The sequence below is a fragment of the Echiichthys vipera genome, assembly GCF_963691815.1.
Source record: "Echiichthys vipera genome assembly, chromosome: 22".
NCBI classification, from domain to species: domain Eukaryota; kingdom Metazoa; phylum Chordata; class Actinopteri; order Perciformes; family Trachinidae; genus Echiichthys; species Echiichthys vipera.
The window spans coordinates 14112375-14136990 of NC_139847.1; the positions used below are offsets into that span (position 1 = coordinate 14112375).

At 40.2% G+C, this 24616-nt stretch overlaps 1 protein-coding gene across 1 annotated transcript in view; it reads right to left on the reverse strand.

Annotated features, from left to right (window-relative positions):
- pcxb (pyruvate carboxylase b) overlaps nt 1-24616 on the reverse strand; it is a 316797-nt gene that overhangs the window by 216901 nt on the left and 75280 nt on the right. The window contains exon 11 of the mRNA XM_083937027.1: nt 7100-7262. Coding sequence (XP_083793153.1) covers nt 7100-7262 — 163 coding nt within the window. The remainder of the gene's footprint in view (nt 1-7099; nt 7263-24616) is intronic.

The following is a 24616-nucleotide window of genomic DNA, read 5'->3' on the forward strand; positions in this document are numbered from 1 at the left end:
TCATTTCCAAAGGGAAACGCATGCCTGTACAATATACTGTATATATTCACACATACTGACATAAATCCTTTTGTAATCATTCCTTTAAGGTTTATTGTGACTGACAATATCAATAATTGTGCAATACCGTATAGCCTGAAACCCCAATATATTCTGTGGCGATTATTGTCACATTAACAAAAAAAAACAAAAAAAAAACAACCATACTGTTGCAATCCTAATTCTGGTGTCCTATTTGTAACATTATACAATCCATCATATCCATCACTTCTTGGTAGACAGCCACAAGGGGCTCACTAGCTCCCTGAGCATTCACAAGAGAGACAGGCGTGCAAGGGACTGTGTTTGTAGTGGTCCTTTCAAGGTACTGAGAACATGAAATACAGAGTCTGGAAACAGTGTTGAGTAATAATTCCATTATCAGCCCTCAGATGCCAAATACTACGTAGTTTTTTATAAAACTGATAATTTACTAGTCTGTTCTTTGTGTTGGCACCCCTGCTCTGCCAATGTTGTGGCCTCGTTGAAATGAATGAGGAAATGCAGTGGTGTTGTCTTGAACATGGCCTTACAGTCCAAACTTCAGCCTTGACAATAATTAATAAATTCTGAGGTCTGAGTTCGGAAAAAAGTTCTCATCTTAGTTCAACTTTAATTTCAAAGATATTTCAGAAACGATCCTTAAACTCATGCAGTGGCCTCTCCCTTCTCACATCTCCTGCCATGCCTGCATCTTTGATTGGAATGCACTGGTAAGCTAGTCAAGGTGGACAAGCCATAATATCAGTGGCTCGCACTTGTTATTAGCTAGCTAGCTTGCTAGTATGGACAAAAAAAATTGTGTGTTCAATTTTAGCAACCAAGAGTTTGAAGAAACTAATAGTGTTGGTGGAGAAGAGGAAACCCCACCTTCCGGGGAAAGTATCCCTACATATAAAATGAAGCACCGGGGCAGCCGGTGGCTGGGTGGTTAGAGCAGTCGCCCCATGTAAAGAGGCTGAAGAATGGTCCTCGAGGCAGCGGCCGCGGGTTCGACTCAGACTTCCCCTTTGCTGCATGTCTCCCCGACTCTCTCTCACCTCTCACCCAGTTTCCTGTCTGTGCTATCTAAAAAAGGCTTGGAAAAACTGCCCAAAAAATAATCTTTAAAAAAAAACAAAGCACCAATGGGCTCCTTCCTTTTGGATTGCATTCTGTAATCGACTTGAATGGACTATACTATGAGAGGAGCTGCTGCTTTGTTTGTGAGGGACTGTAAGTTTGGTGTTATTTTGACCAATATTAGTGGCTTTACCGTACTGCCTCAAGCTAATCAGTGTTAGCTACGTACGGCTGTTAACGACTCTCCCGAATTGCTCCGTTGATAGTTGTTACACGAAAAAAACAGTTTGATTGCTTATTGGATGAATGTAAGTGCTTAAAAAGACCATGGGATGATTTTGCGCAGGAATTACACTTTAAGGACTCCAGTATTAATAGAAATTTAACTAATAGAGCTTGTCAGGTTATTTTGACCTTGAAAACAGCGGATGACACATTGTGGTGCAAAGAATCAGAGTTTGAACATCCAATCTCCATGCCAACGGAGCAAACTCTATTACAGATGAAGGCCACATGATACTGACAAAAGCTCTAGAGCAAAGGGTTGCTGGATCTTAAATTGAGATTGTTCTGTCAACTGATGTTACATTGATGTCAGTAACTGCACAGCACTCAAACCAGCAGAAGGTCCAGACGTTATTTTAAGTCAGTTTTCTTTTTCTTCACCACCTAAATGTTAGATACGCACAGTGTGAACTGCCTGAGAAACATTTAGATGTCCTAGAATAGTAAACTATCTGCACTGCAATGAACAGCACCAGCCAGTCACAGTCCAACAGCAGGGGGCACAACATCGCAATTGTGGGTCAGATCTAAATAAAAAAGCTGAGTAATGGTTCTTTTCTTTATACTGCTCTACTTCTCTCAGTGCAAAAAAATCTATCCTCCCTCGTTTGCTTCTGTTGTTGTCTGTCCACCTATTTCTTTCACTTGCTCTGAAAGGTCCATTTAAAGAAGATAAGAGAACACTCTATGCCTGTATCCTTTATCTACATTCTATTCAGAAAAATGAAGTAAAATAGATACTAAACACTAGGATGGACCCTTATTGATTCGACCTGTTGGTGTGTACTCCCAACACCCTAACACCCCATTTTCCATCTCACCTTCTTTTCTGCTGTCTTCCTCATTCCTTCATGACGACGGACAAGCAATTGATACTCTAGTGCTCTGTAGAGAATAGCAATTTTTGTGCTATGTGGAAGAAGTGGCCTTTCCACTTCACTGTGTGACTCCTACCCTCTCCTGTTGACACACAGCAGCTCTTTCACAGAGTTGAGCACACTGAGCAAGTGACAGCATTTTCAACAATGCTATCACCACTTTCTTTTTTTTTGTTTGATGCCACTGCAGCATCCTTCAAACTCTGCTATCCAGCTTTGCTTCTCTGAGATTTGGGCTTCCTGCTGTGGTGTAGAATTGACTCCATCTATTCCAGTGTAGCTGGGAACCAAAAAGATCTGTAAGCTCGTATTTCGTTTGCTCAGGCAGATACGCCTTGTCCCCCTCCATTTCAGACAGATTTCCAGCCAACCAGACAACGGCTGGGCCAATCACAACCGTTTATCTCATATGCAGTGAGTTTAAGACAATGACTGGCAACTTGCAGCGTGTCTGCCTATACATATGTGATGATGTCATTTTTGGCTTACATAGTCCTGCCAGTGCAAAGAATTGTGATCACTGTAGCGCAATAACTTAAACAAAATCTTTTTGACTATTAACTAAGCAGTGGAGTAGTGGACGCATCAAGAGGCATCTTCTGCACATCTCTATTGGTCAGTCATCAGTTTGATCATAATGACAACAAACCATCGCTATTTTCTCTTAAACTAGTTAAATCACCACGGAAAACAGTTCATAGTCCATTCTCCTCATATTTAATTTCTCTGTGTGGAACTTTCTGTTGAAGCACCGTTTTCAAATCCCGATGGCAGAAATGGCAACACTCGTTCACAGAAATAATGCCACACCATCACAGCTCATTTCTGCATGCTGTGGACTGTTAACATTTGTCCATTGCTTAGCGCTAAGTCACAGGTTTCGTTACTTTGTTGTAGGTCGATCCAAGTGCGTCCAGAGGCATTTGGTCTACGGCCGTTGACGATTCCCTCTGGAATTGTAAAATGAACTGAGAGGTTCCAGACGAACTTGCATCCTCGATGTGGTTTAGCAATCAGGATTCCTCAAGTGACCAAAAGCCCATAGCGTGACCACTTTCTTACCCTCCTGCCATCCACCTTTCACTGCGTCACTCAGTTGCTGACCTTGTCACAGCCCTTAGGTAATAATTTATTCATCTGTCCCTCAATCATAGCATTCCTACATCCACACTCTTCTGTTTTGATTGTGTTTGGTTCATTCATATTGCATGGTAATGGTGGGCGGGTTGTCATTCTGTTGACACATTTTATAGCTCAACTGCGAGGCTAAATGGCGTAGGAAGGCAGAGAAAAGGAGGGGGTGGGGAGAAGCGATGGGAATCAGATAGAGGCATAGGAGAAAGGAGAGTGAGATAGGAAAGTGTGGAAGAAGGAGGCAGGGGAGGGTATGGATGTGGAAAACAAATGTACACTGTTTTAAGATGAGTGGTGGGAGGGAGGGAAGAATCGAGAGATGTAGGGAGCTGAAGAGAGAGAATATGGGGTGGAAACAAAGCAGAAAGACCTTGAAGTGGATAGGGCACAAGCTATTCCATGACGCTCATCTGATTGTAGAATCAGTCCAAGCAGCTATTTTCTCAGTGAGAAAAAATGCACCCTGAAAGTGAGAATACCACATAATAGGGATGTTGTATAAATAACTTGACAGAAACAGTTGCCGGGTTGTCATTGGCATGGTTGAGCAACCAAATGGTGGCCTTTGTTTGCCATCAGTGGCAACCGGTATTTAAAACAAAGACTAGAGACAGTGAACACCTAAATTTACACCCCAAAATACATCCATTTTTAAATTTTATTACAATATCGCTTTTTTGGGAACAACTTAAAATAATTTTACTCGTTTTCAGTAATAAAGCTTTCATTCTTTGATGTGACATTTTCATTATTAAGCTTACATATAACTGCATAGTATCTTAGTTACTTAAAATATAAGGTGATGAAAAATGGTTACCATCTTTTCATTTTCACAAGCCACAGCGGACGCCGGCTTTAAAGCCTGGTAACAATCTTTTAAAACTTTGTGATGACTGAGGAATGGCTTATAATTTTTCTCAAAATAGCTTTGACTCTAAAATGTACACTCTGTGATAACCTCATGAACTTTTATGTAGGTGTTTAACCTTGTGTTTTTTGCATGTTTCTGCTGGTTGCTGTTGACAGTCTGCTGAACAGGGAACGTGTTCTGCATTAAGGGCAGTGAAGGTTCATGAACAGAAACTACCAAAGGTCAAGGTACAGGGAAGTAAGAAGTCAGAAGATGTCGGACTAAAAACGTTTCACCTCCTTATGTTCAATAAGTGTGTAAATACTGTATGTGTCTTTACCCTCTTTGCCTCTCTTGGTCAGATTCTGATCTTGTAGATGCCCTTTTGAAAAAGCCTGCTTTCAATAAAACTCACAAAGACAGTTGTGTTCAGTGTTTTCTCACTTATGATCGCTTTATAGATTTCCACCACACATATAAGCTCAAAAAGCTAAAGTGACAGATAACTCCTGCATCTGAATGTGATTGATATAAATAGAACATTGTCTGATCAGTCAGCCACATGAAGTGATGAACTAAAACAGCAACTAAAAGTAATTAATACTCAAATTCAATTGAAACTAATCTGTGTATTATTCCCCCTCCCCCCTCACTCAGAACCGCGAGACAGATGATTTGTTTGATTTGAAAGCCACCAGTGCAAGTCCAATTCCATCACATCACACCCAAGGAGTCAGAAAACTGTATTTAATTCATGACAAGCCACACGAAAGGGAGAAACGTCAAGAAACCAGAGGGTCTCCGGGAAATTTATTGTTTCCCTGATTGTAGTAAATTTTACATACAGACAATAATATTATTGATCAGCCTCAATGCTCTGCTTGTGTGCACTGCTCAGCTCTACTGCAGATGTCTGACAGGATACTGAAGGAAACTGAGTGCACATGACTTTATTCTACTACTCTTCTTGCTTCTCTGCACTGTTAAAGAATTAATTTCATTTTTATTCCCCTCAGGCAGAATCTGCCCACGATTAGCAGTGTCGAGGCGACAACCATAGCCATTGATCACCCAAGGCCTTTTTAAGCACAGTGTTTTGCTGGGGTCAAAATCATCATTATCTCTTAACATTGTCTTTAACACACGGTTTGATTGGTTTCTATTCTAATAAATGGTAGCTCAATTCTTGTTAAACCTTGTTTCAACTAATGTGCCATTTTTATTGATTCAAAGTGCCTCTCATTACCATTTAATTATTTGTAAAGCACTTTGTGATACTGTTAAGGCCTTAAAAAAAGCTACTAAAGAATCAGCAAAAAGAAATGCATTAAGAGAAGATAGAGGATGATTGGGAGAAAAAAGGAAGAGACGAAAAGGGGGTGAGTATAAAGTCTTGGGTGAAGGGCAAAAGGACCTGACAGCAAAAAGCACCCAGGGATCAGACCTCGTCGGTGAGTGAGAGACACGATGAGAAATGGCATATATGGTGTGTAGACAAACAAGATATGTGCCTGTGGATGGATACACTGAGCACTCATATAGAGACATTTGTGTCTTCTCATGTGTGAACAAAATACTCATTACCAGTTTAAATATCTGTAAAAGAATTCTGAAGATATACAAAACTACTGTATAAACTTAACACAACTACATGCAGATCAAATAGATGGATTAAGATGACCACACCCATTCAGTCATGCGGAAATACACAAGCACAAATCATGTCATCCCACTCACAGACCTCATATGGCAATGTATGTTTAGAATTAGCGAGCAGAAAGTTACTATATGGATCAATGTGACATACCTATAATTAGGTCTGGCACACACTTGGATGAGGACATTCTGTTATCCCTTATTACCATGAAGCTCCATTCACTGATACTTTTATATTAACACTAACTGAAATGACTGAAGAGATGCCTGTACCAAAAATCCCACTTAGATTTAACAATCAATTCTGAGAATCAACAATCAACTCTGAGCTCCTCCCAACAAAGCCATTGATTTCATTTACTGGTGTGTATGGTTTACAGACCATTCTGTACAGAGCACACACGTGGCAAGGAAGAAGACATTAATGTGATGCCATGTCGCTTTGCAAGCCAAATGTTTATGACATATGGACTTAACTACAACAGCCTACATTTTGGTTGATTAGTAAAAGAGAAGAATTATGTTGTATAATTAATCCTGGAAGCAGAGTGTTTAATGTGCCCAGCTGGGATTTTACCACTTGATGTTCTGGACAATATCTCAGTCTAAAAGAAGAATTGCCAAGAATGTGTCCACTGCACCATCTCAGTAATATATTGTATTAATATATTTTTATCATTTTTAGCAGAGTATGTGTTGTAGGGTTGGACTATTTCCGGCACCCTTGCTTGGATAACAGCCATTTTCGAACTTGGCCATCATTTTTATTTCAACTACACGTAAAGGTTTGTGACTGAATCTTGCATGGTTGCGATGCTATAGCTGTTACACAATCTGTCCACAGACAGGGACATACTCAAAAACTGCCTCTGGGAGAGTTGCCACTACAGTTGGTGTCTCCAGGAACACATTTTGCCATGTGACCACACACAGGCACACACACACACTTATGCTGTGAAAATAATACCAGCGCAGCTGGTAATGAAGTGTCGAGGCTCGGCTTACTGTGAATTGCCTTTCTCCCACCAATTGATCAAAAATAACAAATAAAATACATATATATTTTCAGCAAATCATCTAAACTTGCAAACTTCTTGTGACATGTCAGAGAGAAGGAACTGCTTTACTGTCAACATGTGGTTTCCCTGACCACGGTATGGCAAAGGCCGTCAAGTCATTTGAAGATGAACCCTACCTCAATCCTTCCGGTGTCTGGTTGGAAACCTCTGGCTGGGTCTTCAGTTGTCACTCTGCACTGGATGGCGCAGCCATTCACCCTTATCTTGTCTTGTTTGAGGGACAGTTCTGGCAGGCTGCGGCCCTCACACACATGCAGTTGGGCATGGACCAGGTCCACACTGTTATGGAGACAGATGGAGAGAGAGCCGATGAGGTGAATAAATTGACTGAAGCCTTGAGCATGGTTTGAATAGCTCTTAATTTCCCCTGATGTCACTGTGGAGAATATTCTTTTCTGGTTTAAAAGACTAGTGAGGCCATTTATTCAATATAAACATCGTCAGCTTCTCTTGGCCTCAGATCAGAATGAGGGGGTTGTGGATCGGCAGTGCATATGAGGATTTTTTTCAACACTTCTCATTTGATTAAATGAATCTGCGATGCATGACAAGAAAACAATCCCTCATGGATACCTCTTAATGGCAAAAAAAAAAAAAAGTAGATTGCAACAATAGAAACTTTAGTTATAATTTGTGGTTGCTGAAACAATGGCCCCTGGGAAAGCAAGCAGGATAAGAAAAATACAGTTCTTCAATTAAAAAACTAATAAATACCCAACATCATTTCTGGTTGATAAGAGGTTAGAAGCTATGCTAGAATCTTAATAATAGGTGTGAGGATATTTAGAAGCACTAAACCAAAAAGCAACTGGACTAGGGGTTTTTGGTCTTTAAAAATTATTATTAGAGACTTGCAAAAATTATTTGCAAGTCTCTGCTTGAGGGTTGGGGTTAGGGTTCATACAAGGTATTGCACTGTACATACACCCAGACTCAATCAGGTTTGGCACTAATGCAAAACTGCTTCACAGTAGCTTAGTCAGCACAATGCAAACAGGACTGGGCAGCAACTCAAGATTGTGTGAAACAGGCAAACCTCTGCTTGTGTGATACACTGATCCGCTCATCATAACCAACTGGTTAGCATGGCACTGTGGTGCAAACATTGTTATCTGTAAATCCTGGTGGAAAACTGAAAACAGAGAATGCTGTTTTATTCAACTTTATTAAATCTCCTTATCATGCTTTTTTTCAGGTTCATACTTGTATTTAGGATTTCTACTGTTGAACTTAAACTAAAACATGTTTTCTTGCTTAAAAACAAAACAAAACACATTATTATTCTCATGCTGTCAGTCTGAATATACCTGTATTCACCCTCCGTCTAAAAAAGCTCAGTTTTAGCCTCTGTCCCTTAAAGTCCACCTCCAGAAAAATCCCAGTCTTCTCTGATTGGTCAGCATTTCTGGGTCTTCAGTGTATGCACTCTCCACGTCCGTGCACCATCATTGCAGCTGACGAATGACTGTGACGGCACTGTGGCAGCTCTTTCTACTTATATGTGTATACTGTAGCTTTGACATCACAACTGTACAGAAGTGCTCATGACTTATTTAAAAAGGCACTGTTTCTGAACACAGGCAGTATGAGTACATTTTATTCACAGATGCCCAAAAATGCATTATTGCCCAGGAACAAATTCACACACAAATAGGAGTACATTATGCAAATTTTTATTCAGCAATTACCCAGTATTAGAAGGAATTTAAATGTGAGAGGGACCTTAACATCAGTTTAGCTCATCTGTATGCATTTATTTAAATGTAAAGCTCAAATGAGACTTGCTGGGTCAAGCTTCATGACCTGAATGCATAGCCAAAATGTATAAAATTATTTTATCATTATTGTTTTCTGGACCCATTTTAAATGCAGCTGCAGACGAACACAGAGGGTGGGGACGCATCATTTTGAAATGACTGTGTCCCTCCACTCAGTCTGCTGCCAAACATATACACACTCAGACAACTAGGAAGCCTTGCCGCCTTTAAGGGGGAACGAGAGACAGAAGGCACTCAAACAAGCAAACAAGCTCGGAATTTGGACTCCATCTTGGCTTCCATCTCTTTAATGTCTCAATTAGCGGGTATTCACATTCTGGCCAAACAGACGGACAATTAGGCATCATCCTAGTGTGAAATGTGTTGGTGGAATAAACAGCTCCAATACTGATAACTTGGACAGAAGCTAACGTCATGTTTTTGTTACACTTTCATGAATATGTTGGTATTTATATATGTATATAAATTAGACAGCCTCTCTCGTGTCCTTAAATAATAAAAAAGGACAAGATGAAATGGCAGTTATGGAAACAATTCTCACTTCCTCAGTACTTTATCCTTTAATTAGGATACCAGTTTGTTTCCAGACTTAGTGAATAGTCATTGCGGGATCAAACACATTCAGTCAGTTTCACAGCCCTTTGCTTAGGAAATATTTTAGCTGTCTCTATTTGAAATGTCATCAAGAGTTTGAGAATCAAGTAACCTAGTGTGTTCAGCTCAATCATTCCATCATACATTTACCCTATTGTGTTTTTGATTACTTCATCCATTGTTCAGTAAAAATAACAATAAAGAAAACAAGCCATAGTATTTGTTCACTTATTAATGTGTTCGGCCACTTCTTCAAAGTATTTTCATATTCATGAACCACGAGGCACAAGCAAAAAAAAGCCCTTAAAAAACACAAATTCAAATTTAAAAACACTAACTTATAAGGTGACATAAGTGCGTTCCAGTGGCTCCCTTTTCACAGTCCTTTCATATTACTCAAATAAACACATTTCAATGAAAAAGACAATCTGAACATTTCACGAGTTAAACACTTGGCAGCCATGCATGGACTTTTATTTTTTCAATACATATAAAAGTTTGGCCTAGTTTTTTCCCCCACGCATAATTCTTCTACTTCGAAACATAAGGGAACACTGATTGAATGAGAACCCTCCAGGGTTTATAGAATTCATTGTATACTAATTTGACTCAGACAAATTAAAGAGCCTGCAGCAGCATCTGTCCCTCAGTACAGCCAGTTACAGAATAAAAGTCTGTTGTATCATTAGCAAGTTCCACAATAAGGCTGAGCTACGCAGGAAGAGGATGAGGGTGGTGTGCCTTCAGCAAAAGTACAAGTTGGGAAATGCACTGCAGCCCAAGCACACTCTCAACATGAGTGCGGTGACAAATGCAGCTGGTTGTAACAGTTGGTAAAAGCATGCTCATACTCTGTCATCTTAGAGCGTTGCTGTCGAGCAGTTTCTCTGAGCATCTTATATTGACATGGATGGGTGATTCAGCTTACTAATAGATGATAAGGGGCTACTCAGCCAACCAGGAGGTAGAGTGGGCCATACCTCCTTATACAGTAGCGAGGGTAGTGATAACTACTGATAACGCACATTCAATCTCTTGATAACATTCAAAGCGTGAGAACATGTATGGAGCTTCTGACATGATTAAATCAGCCTGGATGTATATCTGGTGAACAAAATACAAGTAAGGGTACACAGGAAATATGTTATCACTGCTTGTAATTCTGTTCTTATATCACCATATTGTATTCATGAGATATCTTTGTTTTTCTCCCTATCTGCTAGTTTCCTTTATATGCTTTGGCAACACAGATGTAATTACATACCAAGCCAATAAAATAAGTTGGAATTGAAACATTGATGTTGTGTGCACAGTTGTTAAACTATTATGAACAGGATATAGGCGTAGGGCGAAACGCAGAAGGAAATTAATCAAATGGAAAATATGGAAGAGAGAAGCTATATTTGATTAGAGAGGCAAACTGATATGTTATTGTTTGGAGTTCTCACACACACACGCTCATACATGATGACTTTGTTACTTGCAGTTTTCCAACAAGTAAAAATAACAACATACTGTACATTTCTTACTATACAGACCGTACACAAATGTATATTATGCCTGGAAAATTATTATTTTTATATTATTTTACATTGTGTTGTATTTAATGATAAATAAATGTGTTTAAATGTCATTCTTTACCATAAAATGGATTATGAGAAAGGGACACAAAGAGGAACAGAACAGTTTGATATTGACGCAGCCCAGTGGAAAGAACCAGTTCAATTCCAGAGTCATTTAGACGTTTTGTATTTATCCACGACCAAAACTAATCTTAGCTAAAGTTGTTCCACCTGCTTACTCACAAATCTAATCTTAAAGTTGTTGGCCCCGACTTCTTCCGACTCTCTCCATATTGTGTATGTACCCTGCCATGCGAGTACCCGTCAAGCATCGTGCACACAGCAGACTGCACATGGCACTTTAATTATATTTTGCCTAGAGCCCGAAGCAACCAAGAAGTACTCCTGAGCTACAACACTACCTGACCCACAGTTTCTTCTGTCAATTAGTCAGTGGAAATTTGATTAAACAAAAATGTATTTAGTAATATGCAGCCTGAAAGCGTGATATAAAGTGAAATAATAAGGTTTTAAAACTAGACTTTGACTCAGCACCCCTCTACAGTACAAGGACTCAAGATTATATTACGCACTAATGCAGGACCTACCTTAGGGTACCTTACCCTTGTTATTTCAAGTGATATGGAGGTTTAGTGCATACTTCCCCAAATTGGCAAATAATCACATTACAACAAGCCAAATGGCGCAAAGTAGAAAATATGATTCATTTTTCTTGTATGCTGGGAAAGTCATGTAAAATTGAGATAAGAAATTTTTTTGTCAGCAAAGATATTAAGTTTCAATACAAAACAATTTTTAAAAAGTGAAAGTCAACATTGTTACCTATGGCTGTGCATCAATCCAAACTTCAATTTTTTTCCTTTTCCCGAAAAAACAAAAAATGCCAGACTTAATACCGTGTCAATTCTTTGCCTTCAACTTTATTAATGTCTCCCGCTGAGGCATTGTTTTGGCTCACTTTGACATCCGATGTGTGAAAGGTGTGGACTTACTAAAGTAAGTAAAAATGCTACAAGATGCCAAACCTAATATTGCATGTCTCCTTTCCTTCCTGGCATCTCTGACTGGTTGCCTCTGCCTTTCTTAGGGCTCCTGAATAGCTGCCAAGTTCATATTTGATCTGACAATTTGAAAGAATAATGGAAACCCCCACTAGTGTCACAGAAATGTATGTCTACTTAATGTATGTGTTACCTCACAGCCAAGTACATCATTTTGGTCTTCACAACTATGCAACAACCTGCTTAAGGCTTCTGATATGCTTGTTAATATCTTACATTTGCTCTCTGATGAAATCCCCAACATGCTAAGAGATACATGTATTAGACAGCAGACCCACATGGAGGCCCGAATTATTTACAGCCCAGCATCGGCTACATTCCCTCAAGTACTATATTAACCAGATTTTATAGCAGTACCTGAACATTGTTCTGTGGGATACACATGGAGAGCTGACACTAAAGACCCTGGGGCATACAATATATGCACACAACTCTGCCCCGAATCTTATATTTCAGATCATATGGCTAAAAACACATTTTCTTGTGGCAGCAATGAATGTCAAAATCTGCCTTCAGCCGGCCGCATGTTTTGGAGAAAGGCCAGGGTGGGTAAAAAAAATTCACATTCAACACTTCTGCACTAAAGCACCACTTTAAGGAAACCAAGTCGAATCAGCTGTCATGGTCCTGGCAGAAGTCTAAACTCCGACTGAACTTAACCGGTTTCCCTTAGAGTAGCTTCAAAGACGAGGAAAACCCTTTCATCTGAAGGCCCGGTCAAGGCCATGCACATATTGTTTATCCTCTGATGCTAATGTTTCATCTGAAATAAAGTAAGTCTTAACAGTCTTTTGTTGTGGCACATCATAACATCAACACTAACTGGCTGACTTTAACAGCTTATTATGCGCGCATCATGTTGCATCGCGTGGAATCAATCATTTTGTGTTCCTATTAGTTTTGCCTGACAGTAAGTGCATTGTTTTGGGGGGTTTAATATGGCGATGAATATCTACTTCTTATTCTTTTTACTTTGATATGTTTGATAATGAATAAGATGTAGCATCATGATGTAAATGTCCCCTTGTTCCTTTACTGTGACGAAAGGGTTATGAAGAACGTATTGTGGAAAAAAGGGAAACTGGCTTGTCAGAGCATCTACTTCGGATGATTTAGATAAATCAACAGAGCTTTTTATATGAGTAGAAATATCAGTGTCACTTCAGTGTATTCAGTATTAGAATGCTGCTAGCCTGGCTTGTCCAACCCACTACAACACATGGTATAATTAACCAACATGTATAATTCTTGGCAAAAAGAAAAAATTAATTGGTGCTATCCTGATCAAAAAAGCCAGTATGCTTCCATATGAAAAAAGGGTGCATATGCATTTCAAAGCAAGAATTTAAATTCCCCTTTAAAAGAGGATCATCGTAGAATTACTGCAGGTCATCTCCAGAGTCAAGAGTGCAATGAAGGTTTCATTAAAATGTAATTCTATTAAAATGAATTATCTTGTCCGCTCTGAGTTATGCATGGGGTTAGATTGCGAGGGCTGAGGAGAACAGAGCGAGGATGTATAATGTACTGACCTATGACAGAGGATTGAGACCCTGGGCGCACATAATGATGCTATCTTTTTCCATTCCTTTAGATCTCAAATAGGTTCATAAAAGTATGTATACATATTTGCATGAACAAATACCTAAGAAAGCACTCATGATATCCACTACTTACACTCATGCATATAAAGACACGCAAGACTTGCCCTAACTACTAAGGTCCCTACATTACCACAGTACATGGAAAATACATTAGAACACTAGAACCGGAGGGTGGGCACACACAAGCACGCACGCACGCACACACGCACACACACAGGCACGCACGCACGCACGCACGCACGCACGCACGCACGTCACATGTTTGTTCTCACACACATACCGGCACCATGAAGGCTGAGTACTAATTGCATATCATTTTCAGCCGTTTCACTCAGAGCCCGTAAGCAAGGGAGAGGAGGGTGGCTGTGCGCCCAGAACTAAAAGGGGGAGAGTGGGAGAAATAAAGAGAAAGGAGTATGGTGAGGAGAGGGATGCAGCTTGTTGTGGCCGTAAGAGAAGAAGGTAACTGTCAAGAAAATATGACAAACAGCAGGGAGGGAAAGTAAACATTACAGTATACTCCACTCCTGAGATCCACACGGATGGAGGAGATTGAGAGATAAATAAAAAGGAGACAAGATGACAGCTATACATTCCCAATTCAACGCAGGAGAGTGAAAAATGAAGTGAGGGGAAGCGGAGGGAGAGGGGGTGTGGAGGAGGATAAAGAGCTGGATGCCAACACTGAAAGAGCAAGTGGGAAAAGTGGGAGTTAGGATTTGCTCAAAAGGACAAAATAAAATGAAGGCAGAGCGGCAATGAGAGGAAGCAAAGGTGGAAGGCAGAGAAGGGGAGTTGGTATGGAAGGATAAGACGGATAAGTGGGAGAGTGGGACAAGACGGATAAAGAGGGGATGAATTGACGGGGGAGTGAGGAAGAAGGATGACTCAGGGTGAGACTGGAAGGAGATAAGGGAGCGAAAAGAGGAGGCGGAAGGACAGACAGTAGGTTCATCCTTTAAACATCATTTTGGGAGGCAAAGTGAGAGGGACAAAGAGGAGCTTAAAGCAACAGTTCAACATTTAGGAAAATACGCCTAAATTCTGTCTTTGTGAGAGTTCTATGACAAGATTGATTCCTTCTGGAGTTAGATAGCCTATATGTAGCATGTATGATTACGTTTGGGGGCATCTCGGCACGCTGAACAGTGTCAAACACACTGCAACTTCACCGCACCACCAACTAGTCGCATTATATCAAATAAGCAAAACCGCACAAATGGTCATTCTTTTGTAGACCTCTGTACAAAAAGGATCAAATGCAGGTATGGTTTGACTGGAGAAGTTCCCATACTCTTTGATTCTGGGTAAATGTCAGACCTTAAATGGTACCGACTCCTTGACCTAAAGGTGGATGTGTTACAGAAGGAAAAGATGGAAAGTGTGAGCAAGAGGAACCAGGAGCAAATAACTAGTAAAAGAAAGTACTTTCAATCATTCATAATCCTTCTTTTGCTTTTTAATTTCTCTCTCATCTTTTCCTAAATAACCCTTCCCTTGCTTATCTTCTCCTTCCTCTCCTTCCCTGTTCTCTCCTCCCTTCTTCCCCCTGTCTCTCGTCCTTTCATCTTCCATTGTCTCCAGCTCCCCCTCCCACACGTGGCCTTGAAATGCAGAACATTTACTCCTTTTGAAGTGAACACTTGATTTAATGACTTCATTTGAGTGTTACTCTGCACTGTATCAGGTTGTGTGAGTGTGTGTGTGTGTGTGTGTGTGTGTGTGTGTGTGTGTGTGTGTGTGTGTGTGTGTGTGTGTGTGTGTGTGTGTGTCCTCAGAATTCGGGTTTGTTGATGTTCACACAAACCGCATCGCCAGTAAATACATTTTTCAAGATGGCTCCAGGGCTAGTGGTAAAGAGCAAAGCAGAAATGCATTTTTCATTTCAGTAAAACTAATGCAGACTCTTGTCTCCCAAATATGCGCACACACACACGCACGCACGCACGCACGCACGCACGCACGCACGCACGCACGCACGCACATTTGACTAAATAAATAACTGGAAATATAGCCAATGTGCTTCCAAAGTGGGGCCTGCAGGAATGGAAAAGTAGAAAAGCAGAGAAAGTGCTAGCGAGGGAATAGGAGGGATGGATAAACACAAACAAAGGCAACAGTAGAAATCAAGAGGGAGATATAGAAAAATGTGACCTGGAAGAAAAGGAAGTCCATGGAGAGGAATAAGAGGACAAAAGGAGATGGAGTAAAGGTGAAGGACAGATGGAAAAAACAATAAAGACGGGTTAATGGAGCAAGGGAGGATATGAAAGAAAAACAAACAGAGATGAAGCAAAAGACAGGCAGAGAGAGGCAAAAAGAGACAGAGAGGCGGAGAGGAGGAAGGCATTGAGCTTCCCATCTTGTTTTGTATGAATTTCATTAGACAGCAAACAGAAGGAAAAAAAAAGAGGAAGCCTGGTGAGAGGAGGTGCGAAATGGACAGACAGACAAGGGAAAGACTTATCCGCAGAGAGAGGGGAGGAAATAAGAAATTTGAATCGTTGTGGCATGAGGATGGCATTTTGACATCAATTTCGCCTGCAGCCAAAAAGCTATGCTGCCTGTTCCATACGCAAATGCAAACAGAACAAGGTTGTAGATGTAGGGAGAGCGTGAGGAAGGGCTGAAGAGAGGGGAGAATTATTAACCACAGTTAATCTACATGAGGTGAGGAAACAAACTCAGATTGAAAGGAGAGAATGAGCTTAAAAAATGAAATCATTGTTTTCCCAATTTAGCCAGAAAATACAGCGGACCCGGGGGTGGGGGGTAATTTTTTGAGAAAAATTCACAAATTTAAGAGTAGCAGATTTGAGATTAAAAGTGGCAAAGCAACAAGAAAAAAGTAGTCGGTTTATGAGATAAACCGGGTCATTTCTATGATAAAAAAAGGAACAAACTTATGGGGAAAATAGTGTTTTGCTTTACACCTCTAGTGTTTTGTTTTACACTCCCTGTTGAAGTACATCGCTTCAGGATCACCACAGAAGCTGCTGCATGCCGTGTAGGCTACTATGCACGATTCAACTCGGAAAAATACTGTGTTTTGAAGTTACGAAAGAATTAAGAATGCATACAAGGTCCGATGACGTCATGCAGAACAAGTGGCCACCTTTGGTAGAGACGGCTGGTTTGTGTAAAATAGCGGCGGAGGATGAAAGACAGCATTTAGACAGAGCAGATTAAAATAGCGCTATTCTACATGTTTAGGCCTGTTGAACAGAGTGATAAAGTATTGGCTTTTTCTCACAAAGGTTTTACTTGCACTGCTTAGGCAACAGCTCCAGTCTTTCAGTTAGATCGGGCATGTTGATCTGTAACGGCAGAGTCAGAGCTGACATGTTTCACTGTGTGCCAGTATGCTCTATGTGAATACAAGGATCTTGAGTCACAGACTGACTAGCCTCTTTATTCATCAACTTACAACAACCGTTGCTAATTTTAGCAATTAACACCTTATCAATACACCTGTTCAACAGGCATAAACATGCAGAAAAGCTATATTTCAATCGGCTCTGTCTTAATGCAGTCTCTCAGCCACAGTTGTTATTTTACACAAACACACACAGTACGCTACTGCAAATAGCAAATTATTGAAACAAGTTAAAATGATAGCTGGCCATGTCTTGTAAACGCGCTGCTGTTGGAAACAAACCTGCCGTCTCTACTAAAGGTAGCTACTTATTATGCATGATGTTTTCCGACCAGGTATGCGTTCTGCATTCTTTCTAAAGTAAACAAGTTTAATGCTGCGTGTATCTAATGTTTTGAAGACAAAACATGAGGAGATCTGCTTTTTTTTTGTATACATGGCCCTAATACGCAGAGGTAGGAAAATGAGCAGAGTTAAAACTACGTTTAAAGAATCGTTTTGGGTAAACAGAGAGATAAACAGAAGAGAAACAATTGGAGGGCATAAGTGGATGAGGACAAGGCAAGAATGCATATGCACACACACGCACACAGACACGCACGCGCACACACGATCCTTTTTGATTAGATTTCCTTTTCAGCTCACTTTCGCCCTTATTTTATCAGGCCTCACTATCAGCCTATTAATTAATTCCTGCTTTCCTTGTTATGAAGCAGATGGCAAAGTGAGGAGAAGAATGCAAAATAACTCTGCCATCCAGAAGGCAGCGAGGAAGGAGATGAGAAAGGCCGAAAGGAGAGAGACAGTGCATGCAGAGAAGAGGAGGAGGAAGATGACAGAAGGGACAGAGAATTTAAATACAGAATGGAAAGATAGGGGGTAAATAATTACAGTACAAATGGATACCGTATTGCCATGATGCTGATGTCAGTTCACAATGAAAACAGGGTCGAAACACACAATACAAACATCACTCTTATATATACACATTCATTTTATATTATAAAAGCACAACAGTCTTATTAGACTCTTCTATTTTTGCAAAACCTGATCCCTTTTCTCAAAGTCAATGGGCTTTTTCAGTGGGTTTTTATTCCAACCAAAGACTCCACCTGCTGATTAGCAATCCTTTAAGTAGAGGGTTAGTAACTCATAGGTGGAATGACCTGTGCGGATGAGCGGGAATAAATAAATAAATAAAAAGCTCTGTCTGCCCTCTACAGAAGCCCTGAAAGGCAAGGTGAAAAAAAAAAAAGCGGGCATTGTTGGCCAAAAAACGAGTTTATCTCCCATGTAGGAGTCGCACGATACAAAGGGAAGTGAGAGATGAGCAAAATGCAGCATAAACAAAATGTTTTGCCTTATGAGCTAACTACAAATGTCTGTAAAACATAATGTGACTGTGCATGAGTGCCGACTTGGGTTAAACGGTGTATTATAAGGTCTGATGTAATCATTTTATGAAGAGACTGCATGTTCCACATTGCTACTTAATATTCATAATCAGTCGGACAGGTGAAAGTGATCACGGTGTCTGCAGGCAGTGTAAACCTACCTCATGTGCATATGTTATACCTCCTTGCAAGAAATGCCATATGTAAAATGAATGCAACAACAAATAGCAAGTTAGGTACACATGTGGACATTGTGCGTACATTACAGTTGACGCATCAGGGCATGGCTGTTGCACAGGAGGTCTGTGTGTTTTAACTGTAGCAGGCTGCTGTTGTTTTTAGGTGATTTGAGAAGATAAAAGATCTTTAGTGACAGCCAAAAGTTTGGACATTCTTTCTCAATTACGTGAATGGAAAAGCATGTCCAAACTTTTGACATGTACTGTGTGTCCGTGCGTTCGTAAAATTACACACTGTGCTGGGAACTGGCTGCGAGCCGCTCACTTCATTACCCGGGTTAATCGTTAAGGTTTAATTGCACTTACAGGCTATATTGTAATATTAGTTGTCAAGTCAGATGTGTGTATCTGCGTGTGTCTGTAACGCGGACATCGCCCATGATGTGTGATCAGCGAACCGCTTGTTCTGTCCCCAGATAACATCAGCTGTCGTTCACAAGTCAAATACATTTTGACCCAACACCTAAAGCTTTTCATCAGATCTTGTGATGGTGAGATACTGTGACAGGAGCTGATGTTGACTTTGTGGACAAAACAAGCATACATTTATTTGATCACACATCATGAAGGCATGACTGCGCCACACACAGACACATGCACATCTTACTTGACAAATAATGTTGGAATATAGCCTAAAAGTACAATTTTTCCTGACTGCCACAGTTCATCTTCAACTTCCATCAGACTTATTCAGCTGGACAGTCATTGAGTTTTTTTTTTTTTTAACTAGTACATTACTTAGCATGTACATCAGCAGCACCAGCTTTGACATCATTGCACAAGGTGTTTCAACAGCATATTAGCAGCAGTTTTATGTCCTGTGTGATTAACGCTTCATTTACATTTGACTTGTCTCTCACCAGTGTGAGTGCTCTCCCAGAGAACCTCTCAGTTGATGTGTAAGATTGATTGAAGACTGTGCTGAGATGTGTTCAAAGACACCACGCCATTTGATTAAATTTAGTTATTGACCCGTTGTCTGTCTCCTAAGCTCTATATTGACTCAACTCTGTTGGGATTCCTGAATCAGAGGTTATGGGTTAGAAATGAAGCAAGTAATGAAACATTTTAATTTGATAAACGTTGATTAACTTTGAATAACAAAACTGCATCCACACAAGGGCTTGATATCAGTACTCAATACCTATAAAGGATCGATCGAAATAATCAAGCACCAATTAGTAGTGAAACTTCTCCGGGCACGCGATAACTGCATTTGATTCTTTTTGCACTCTGATCTAGAAAAAAATGACGCTGTGCTTTTACTTGCAGCCAAAAACTGCAAGCGTTCTTCGATTTAATATAATGTGTCATTGACTCACTGCCATAGCAGCCACAACCCCTTACAGTCTGTGGTGGGGTGAAAACGAGTGGTGTATTGGCGACTTCAGTTGGCAGTTCAGTTGGCCCAGATGCTTCCATTCACAGGACAGGTAACAAATGAAGTACTCTACTGGTATCTGTATAACTTTAAGGTAGAGCTGGGCCATAATTCAATATGATCTACTTTCAATTGAATTGTATCATGATGAAATCATAACGAGATATCGTGAGACACAATTATACCCTCAATATTGATAACAAGAAAAGACTAACATTTCTCAGAAAACCTGATGTGAAATATTTTGAGGGAATATCATTTTACGATTGTGTTTTTGTCTTTACATCAATCCCTTTGTGTGCATGCATGTGAAGGAAGTCGGTGTATGACTGATTTTACTCGATACCCAGTATCATTTGTCGGGTATTTCATTCACACAGGAGTGTACAAAAATGGGCATCCCCATATCATATAGACGTTTTCTATTAAAATATCAGGAAACATGCTGTATCGTTTATCATTAAGCGATATAAAATTATCCGGATATAAGATGTCGGCTTTATAACCCAGCACTACTTTAAGGATACTGGTATACATTTTTTTAAATGACACTCAGCTACAAGATAAACACTTTGACTTGGTAAGGTGGTGTATGGTAGAAGTGGAACCCTGACGTGAGTCTACAGTGAGTTTTTAGCAAGAGAACTGAACAGTCAATCCTCAAGTCCCAGAAGCCCATATTAACCCTGAATAACCACTCACACACCTACGCAACATCTAAACATATATACATTATACTCTGTACTTTACTCTTATCCATGTACTCCAGGTATTGCATCTTAAAGCAAAAGCCCACCATAAAGCAGCATTCAGATGTTATTCCTGTGACCTTGGAGAGTTTCATCTACTGTAGATGTGTGTACTTGGACAAATCATTCCCTCTTAATGGCCGTTTTTTCTGCTACCACTTTAGCTACTGTAGTATTTTTAAAACAGTGTAACAAAAAAAACTGCTTCCATAATTATTAATTCAATCAACTTGATCATTTTTCTTACTGGGGGATTTTGTCTGCCTCTAAAGACTTAAAGAGAAGTGGTTTAGTAATTTGTTCAAATTTAGGGAAATCAAGTAGGAGTTTGGCAATAAATCATGAAGAACTCCATTTAAAAATAAGTTTATTCACTGGCCCTAATAATCAAGTAAACTACAGCTCAGTTAGAGGGTCGACCTTTTAAATCTAGTTTCTAATTTGGAGTATGACATTTATGTGGTCTGCAAGAGGGTCCACATACAACAACCCAACAAAACACGCAAATGCACACTAGTACAAACACGGCAAACAATAAATAAAAAAATAAATGCAAAAGCCCATATAGGCCTAATAAAATGCAATCCAAGTTCTCTCATTCGGAAAATTGCACAGTGGAAGTCACAAATAGAGAGAGAAAGAGAGAGGCAGGCCAGATACATAAGCCCCCTGCACACAATCATAGACATATGTGCATCCACACACATAAGTTCATATGTAGTTAAAAATGCATCAGCAACCACACTGCACATTTGGCACACCCACAGAAAGATAGCCAACAGGCAGCGCACATATAAACATGTGAAAAAAATGCACATGCACACAGAAATACACAAATACACACATAATGACACAAGCCTATGAGTCACAAATCAGCCCGGATAACATGATAAGTGTAAAATATGAGCTGTGGCAGGAATAAAATGGAAGCAACAATGAGGAGGGCGTACAGCTGGGGGAAAAAGAAATGCTATGCGAGAAGAATGAGGCGTGCAGTGCAGAGGAAAGAAAAACATTGAGGGAAGCCTTAGTACAAGAACAGAGAGGAAGACGGTGAGAGAAAGACACAGCATATAGGCATAGAGGCTCAATTCAGCCTCGCTACGGATAACTAAAGAGAATTTGGTTCAGTATGTGCGCATAGTTTTGGTATGACAATGTTTCTGCTCTCACATATTAAACATTATACACTTAGTAAAGAAGAGGGCTGTGTAGAGATTTAGAATACAGTAAAGACATAATATCTGTACTTTCTCCTCCATTTTGATCTACTAAGGCCAACTGTGGATGGGCTTAATTGGGCTTAATAAATAACAAAAATAAACTACAGTGCCTACAGCTCCGTGCAATAGTGTGTCTCACTGAGGGTTTTTTTAATAGTGTTTGGACAGCAATGGAACTCTAAACCGCACAGAGGAATAAACTATAACAAGCCTTGGCTAACATGGAACAAGCAACACTTGTTATCAGGGTCAATAACTTGGTCTTTTCATGAGCTCTGTTAGTAAAAAAATCAAGAATATCACCAGCCTTATTTGTAAATACCGTTGGCATCATGACCTCCACTCCCACAGCGTATTTCTCTGTAATTAATTAATCTCTGAAAAGTATTTGAGGAGAATAACACACATGTTTCATAAAAACATGCTTGCACTACCTTGACTCTTGAGAGCACTGAGATGCATTTATTACATATAAAGACATTGTGATAAGGCTTGAAAATAATCAAATTTGGTTTCTTCCTCTCAGTCAATGAAGCACCACCACCAGGCACTGACAAAACAATGACACACACACACACACACACACACACAGACACACACACAGACACACACACAAATCATCATCACATTAAGTGTTATCTGTTTTACATAGAGCACATCATTTACCACAAAAACAGAGCATTGCTAAGAGGTTTGGCAACATTTTATTTTAAATGATGTGCAATCTTGGCTTTCTAGTGGAATCTGAGCAAGAATAGACTGCTGCAGGAATGAGCCCTAAAATCTGTTGCAGGAAAAATTCATTTCCCCTTATCTCAAAGTCAATGGGTTTTTTTTTCAATGGGTTTCAAGATCTGTGGTTAACACAAGCTTAAGAGATTTTTTTTTTTTTTAATTCTACCACATAAATAACAGTAATTATCCCACTTGTGAATGTTTAAACTTATACGTGCCTTAAAGGTGGTTTGCTAAATAAGAATGTAAACAATTGGGGAATGCCATTGGATTTTTGCTTATATTGCAGCAAAACACAAATCAGTTGTGCTCAAACATTTCTCTAATGCCTTCCTTTAGATGCTAAAATTCCACTGCATCAAAAAGATGTATCCTGCAGGGCCACGACATACAATTATTCTTGTTCAGTCATAATCAGTGCTTATTGTCCGGTTGTTTTTATTCCAACCGAAGACTCCAGCTTCTGATTAGCACTCCTTCTAGTAGAGGGTTCGTAACTCATGAGTAAAATGACCTGCTGAGGTGAGCTGGAATAAATAAATAAATTCTATCTGCCCTCTATGGCACATGGTTGGCCACTTCTGGATTCATTATTACCACTGTATTGCTGTCCTGCATAATATTTGTGTGTCAATCTAACAGTCAACGAACCAGCCAATCATTTTACCTGAGGTGTTTTCAACAGCATATTGCAGAAAAGGAGACGTATGCATCATAGAAACATTCTTGTACACACTGATGCGTTCAAATGATTACATATACATGTAGAAAACCAGTTGTAAATTTACATACATCTTGCTGTACAACATCTGCAGCTATCCTCACTGCAGGAATTTTCATTTACAGGTTTTAGACAAATGAACCATGCAATATATGTGTGAGCGGAATGGAATCACTGGGTCTTCCTCTTCATATACCAAAGCCCAGCAGGAAACCATCCTAATTAAACCCAATGCTCTGAGCAGAATGCAGATGAGTCTTTGATTTATGAATGTATATGATTACTTGTGTTAGCAAGAATCTCTCTCTCTCTCTCTCTCTCTCTCTCTCTCTCTCTCTCTCTCTCTCTCTCTCTCTCTCTCTCTCTCTCTCTCTCTCTCTCTCTCTCTCTCTCTCTCTCTCTCTCTCTCTCTCTCTCTCTCTCTCTCTCTCTCTCTCTCTCTCTCTCTCTCTCTCTCTCTCTCTCTCTCTCTCTCTCTCTCTCTCTCTCTCTCTTCTCTCTCTCTCTCTCTCTCTCTCTCTCTCCTCTCTCTCTCTCTCTCTCTCTCTCTCTCTCTCTCTCTCGCTCTCTCGCTCTCTCGCTCTCTCGCTCTCTCTCTCGCTCTCTCGCCTCTCTCGCTCTCTCTCTCGCTCTCTCTCCTCGCTCTCTTCTCCGCTCTCCTCCTCGCTCCTCTCTCCTCCGCTCCTCTCCGCTTCCTCTCGCCTCTCTCTCTCACACCCCCCCACACACAGGGAGACACAAGACATTTTATGTGCACGCCATTTTTAAAACAGAATGATCCGCTCGACAGGGTTCCCCAGCGTTGCACGCCGATAGGTAGGCCTGCTGCGCGCGGAGACAGCCCAGCAAAGCTTCTTTTACGTCACTTTGAGGGATTTTCATCTGTCATTTCACCACATCATATTCCCCACAGATCCCTCTGACTAAAAATGCAGGTGAACCATTCGAATGAAAGCAGTGAAACCTGACATCCATTCTCATTGCTGTGTTGGGAGTGACAACCTTCCAATATTGACAAAACATGACCTGGGATTGGTTGGATCAAACAGAGCGCTCATGCACATTTTCACAGGCTTCAGTGGGTCGAATATACAGTATGTCATGCAAAGTAGATCGTTGCCTGACAAATCCCTTGTGATGCACGACTACATGCTCAAGTCAGAAATGAAACGAACATCTTCATTAGTGAGTCTTC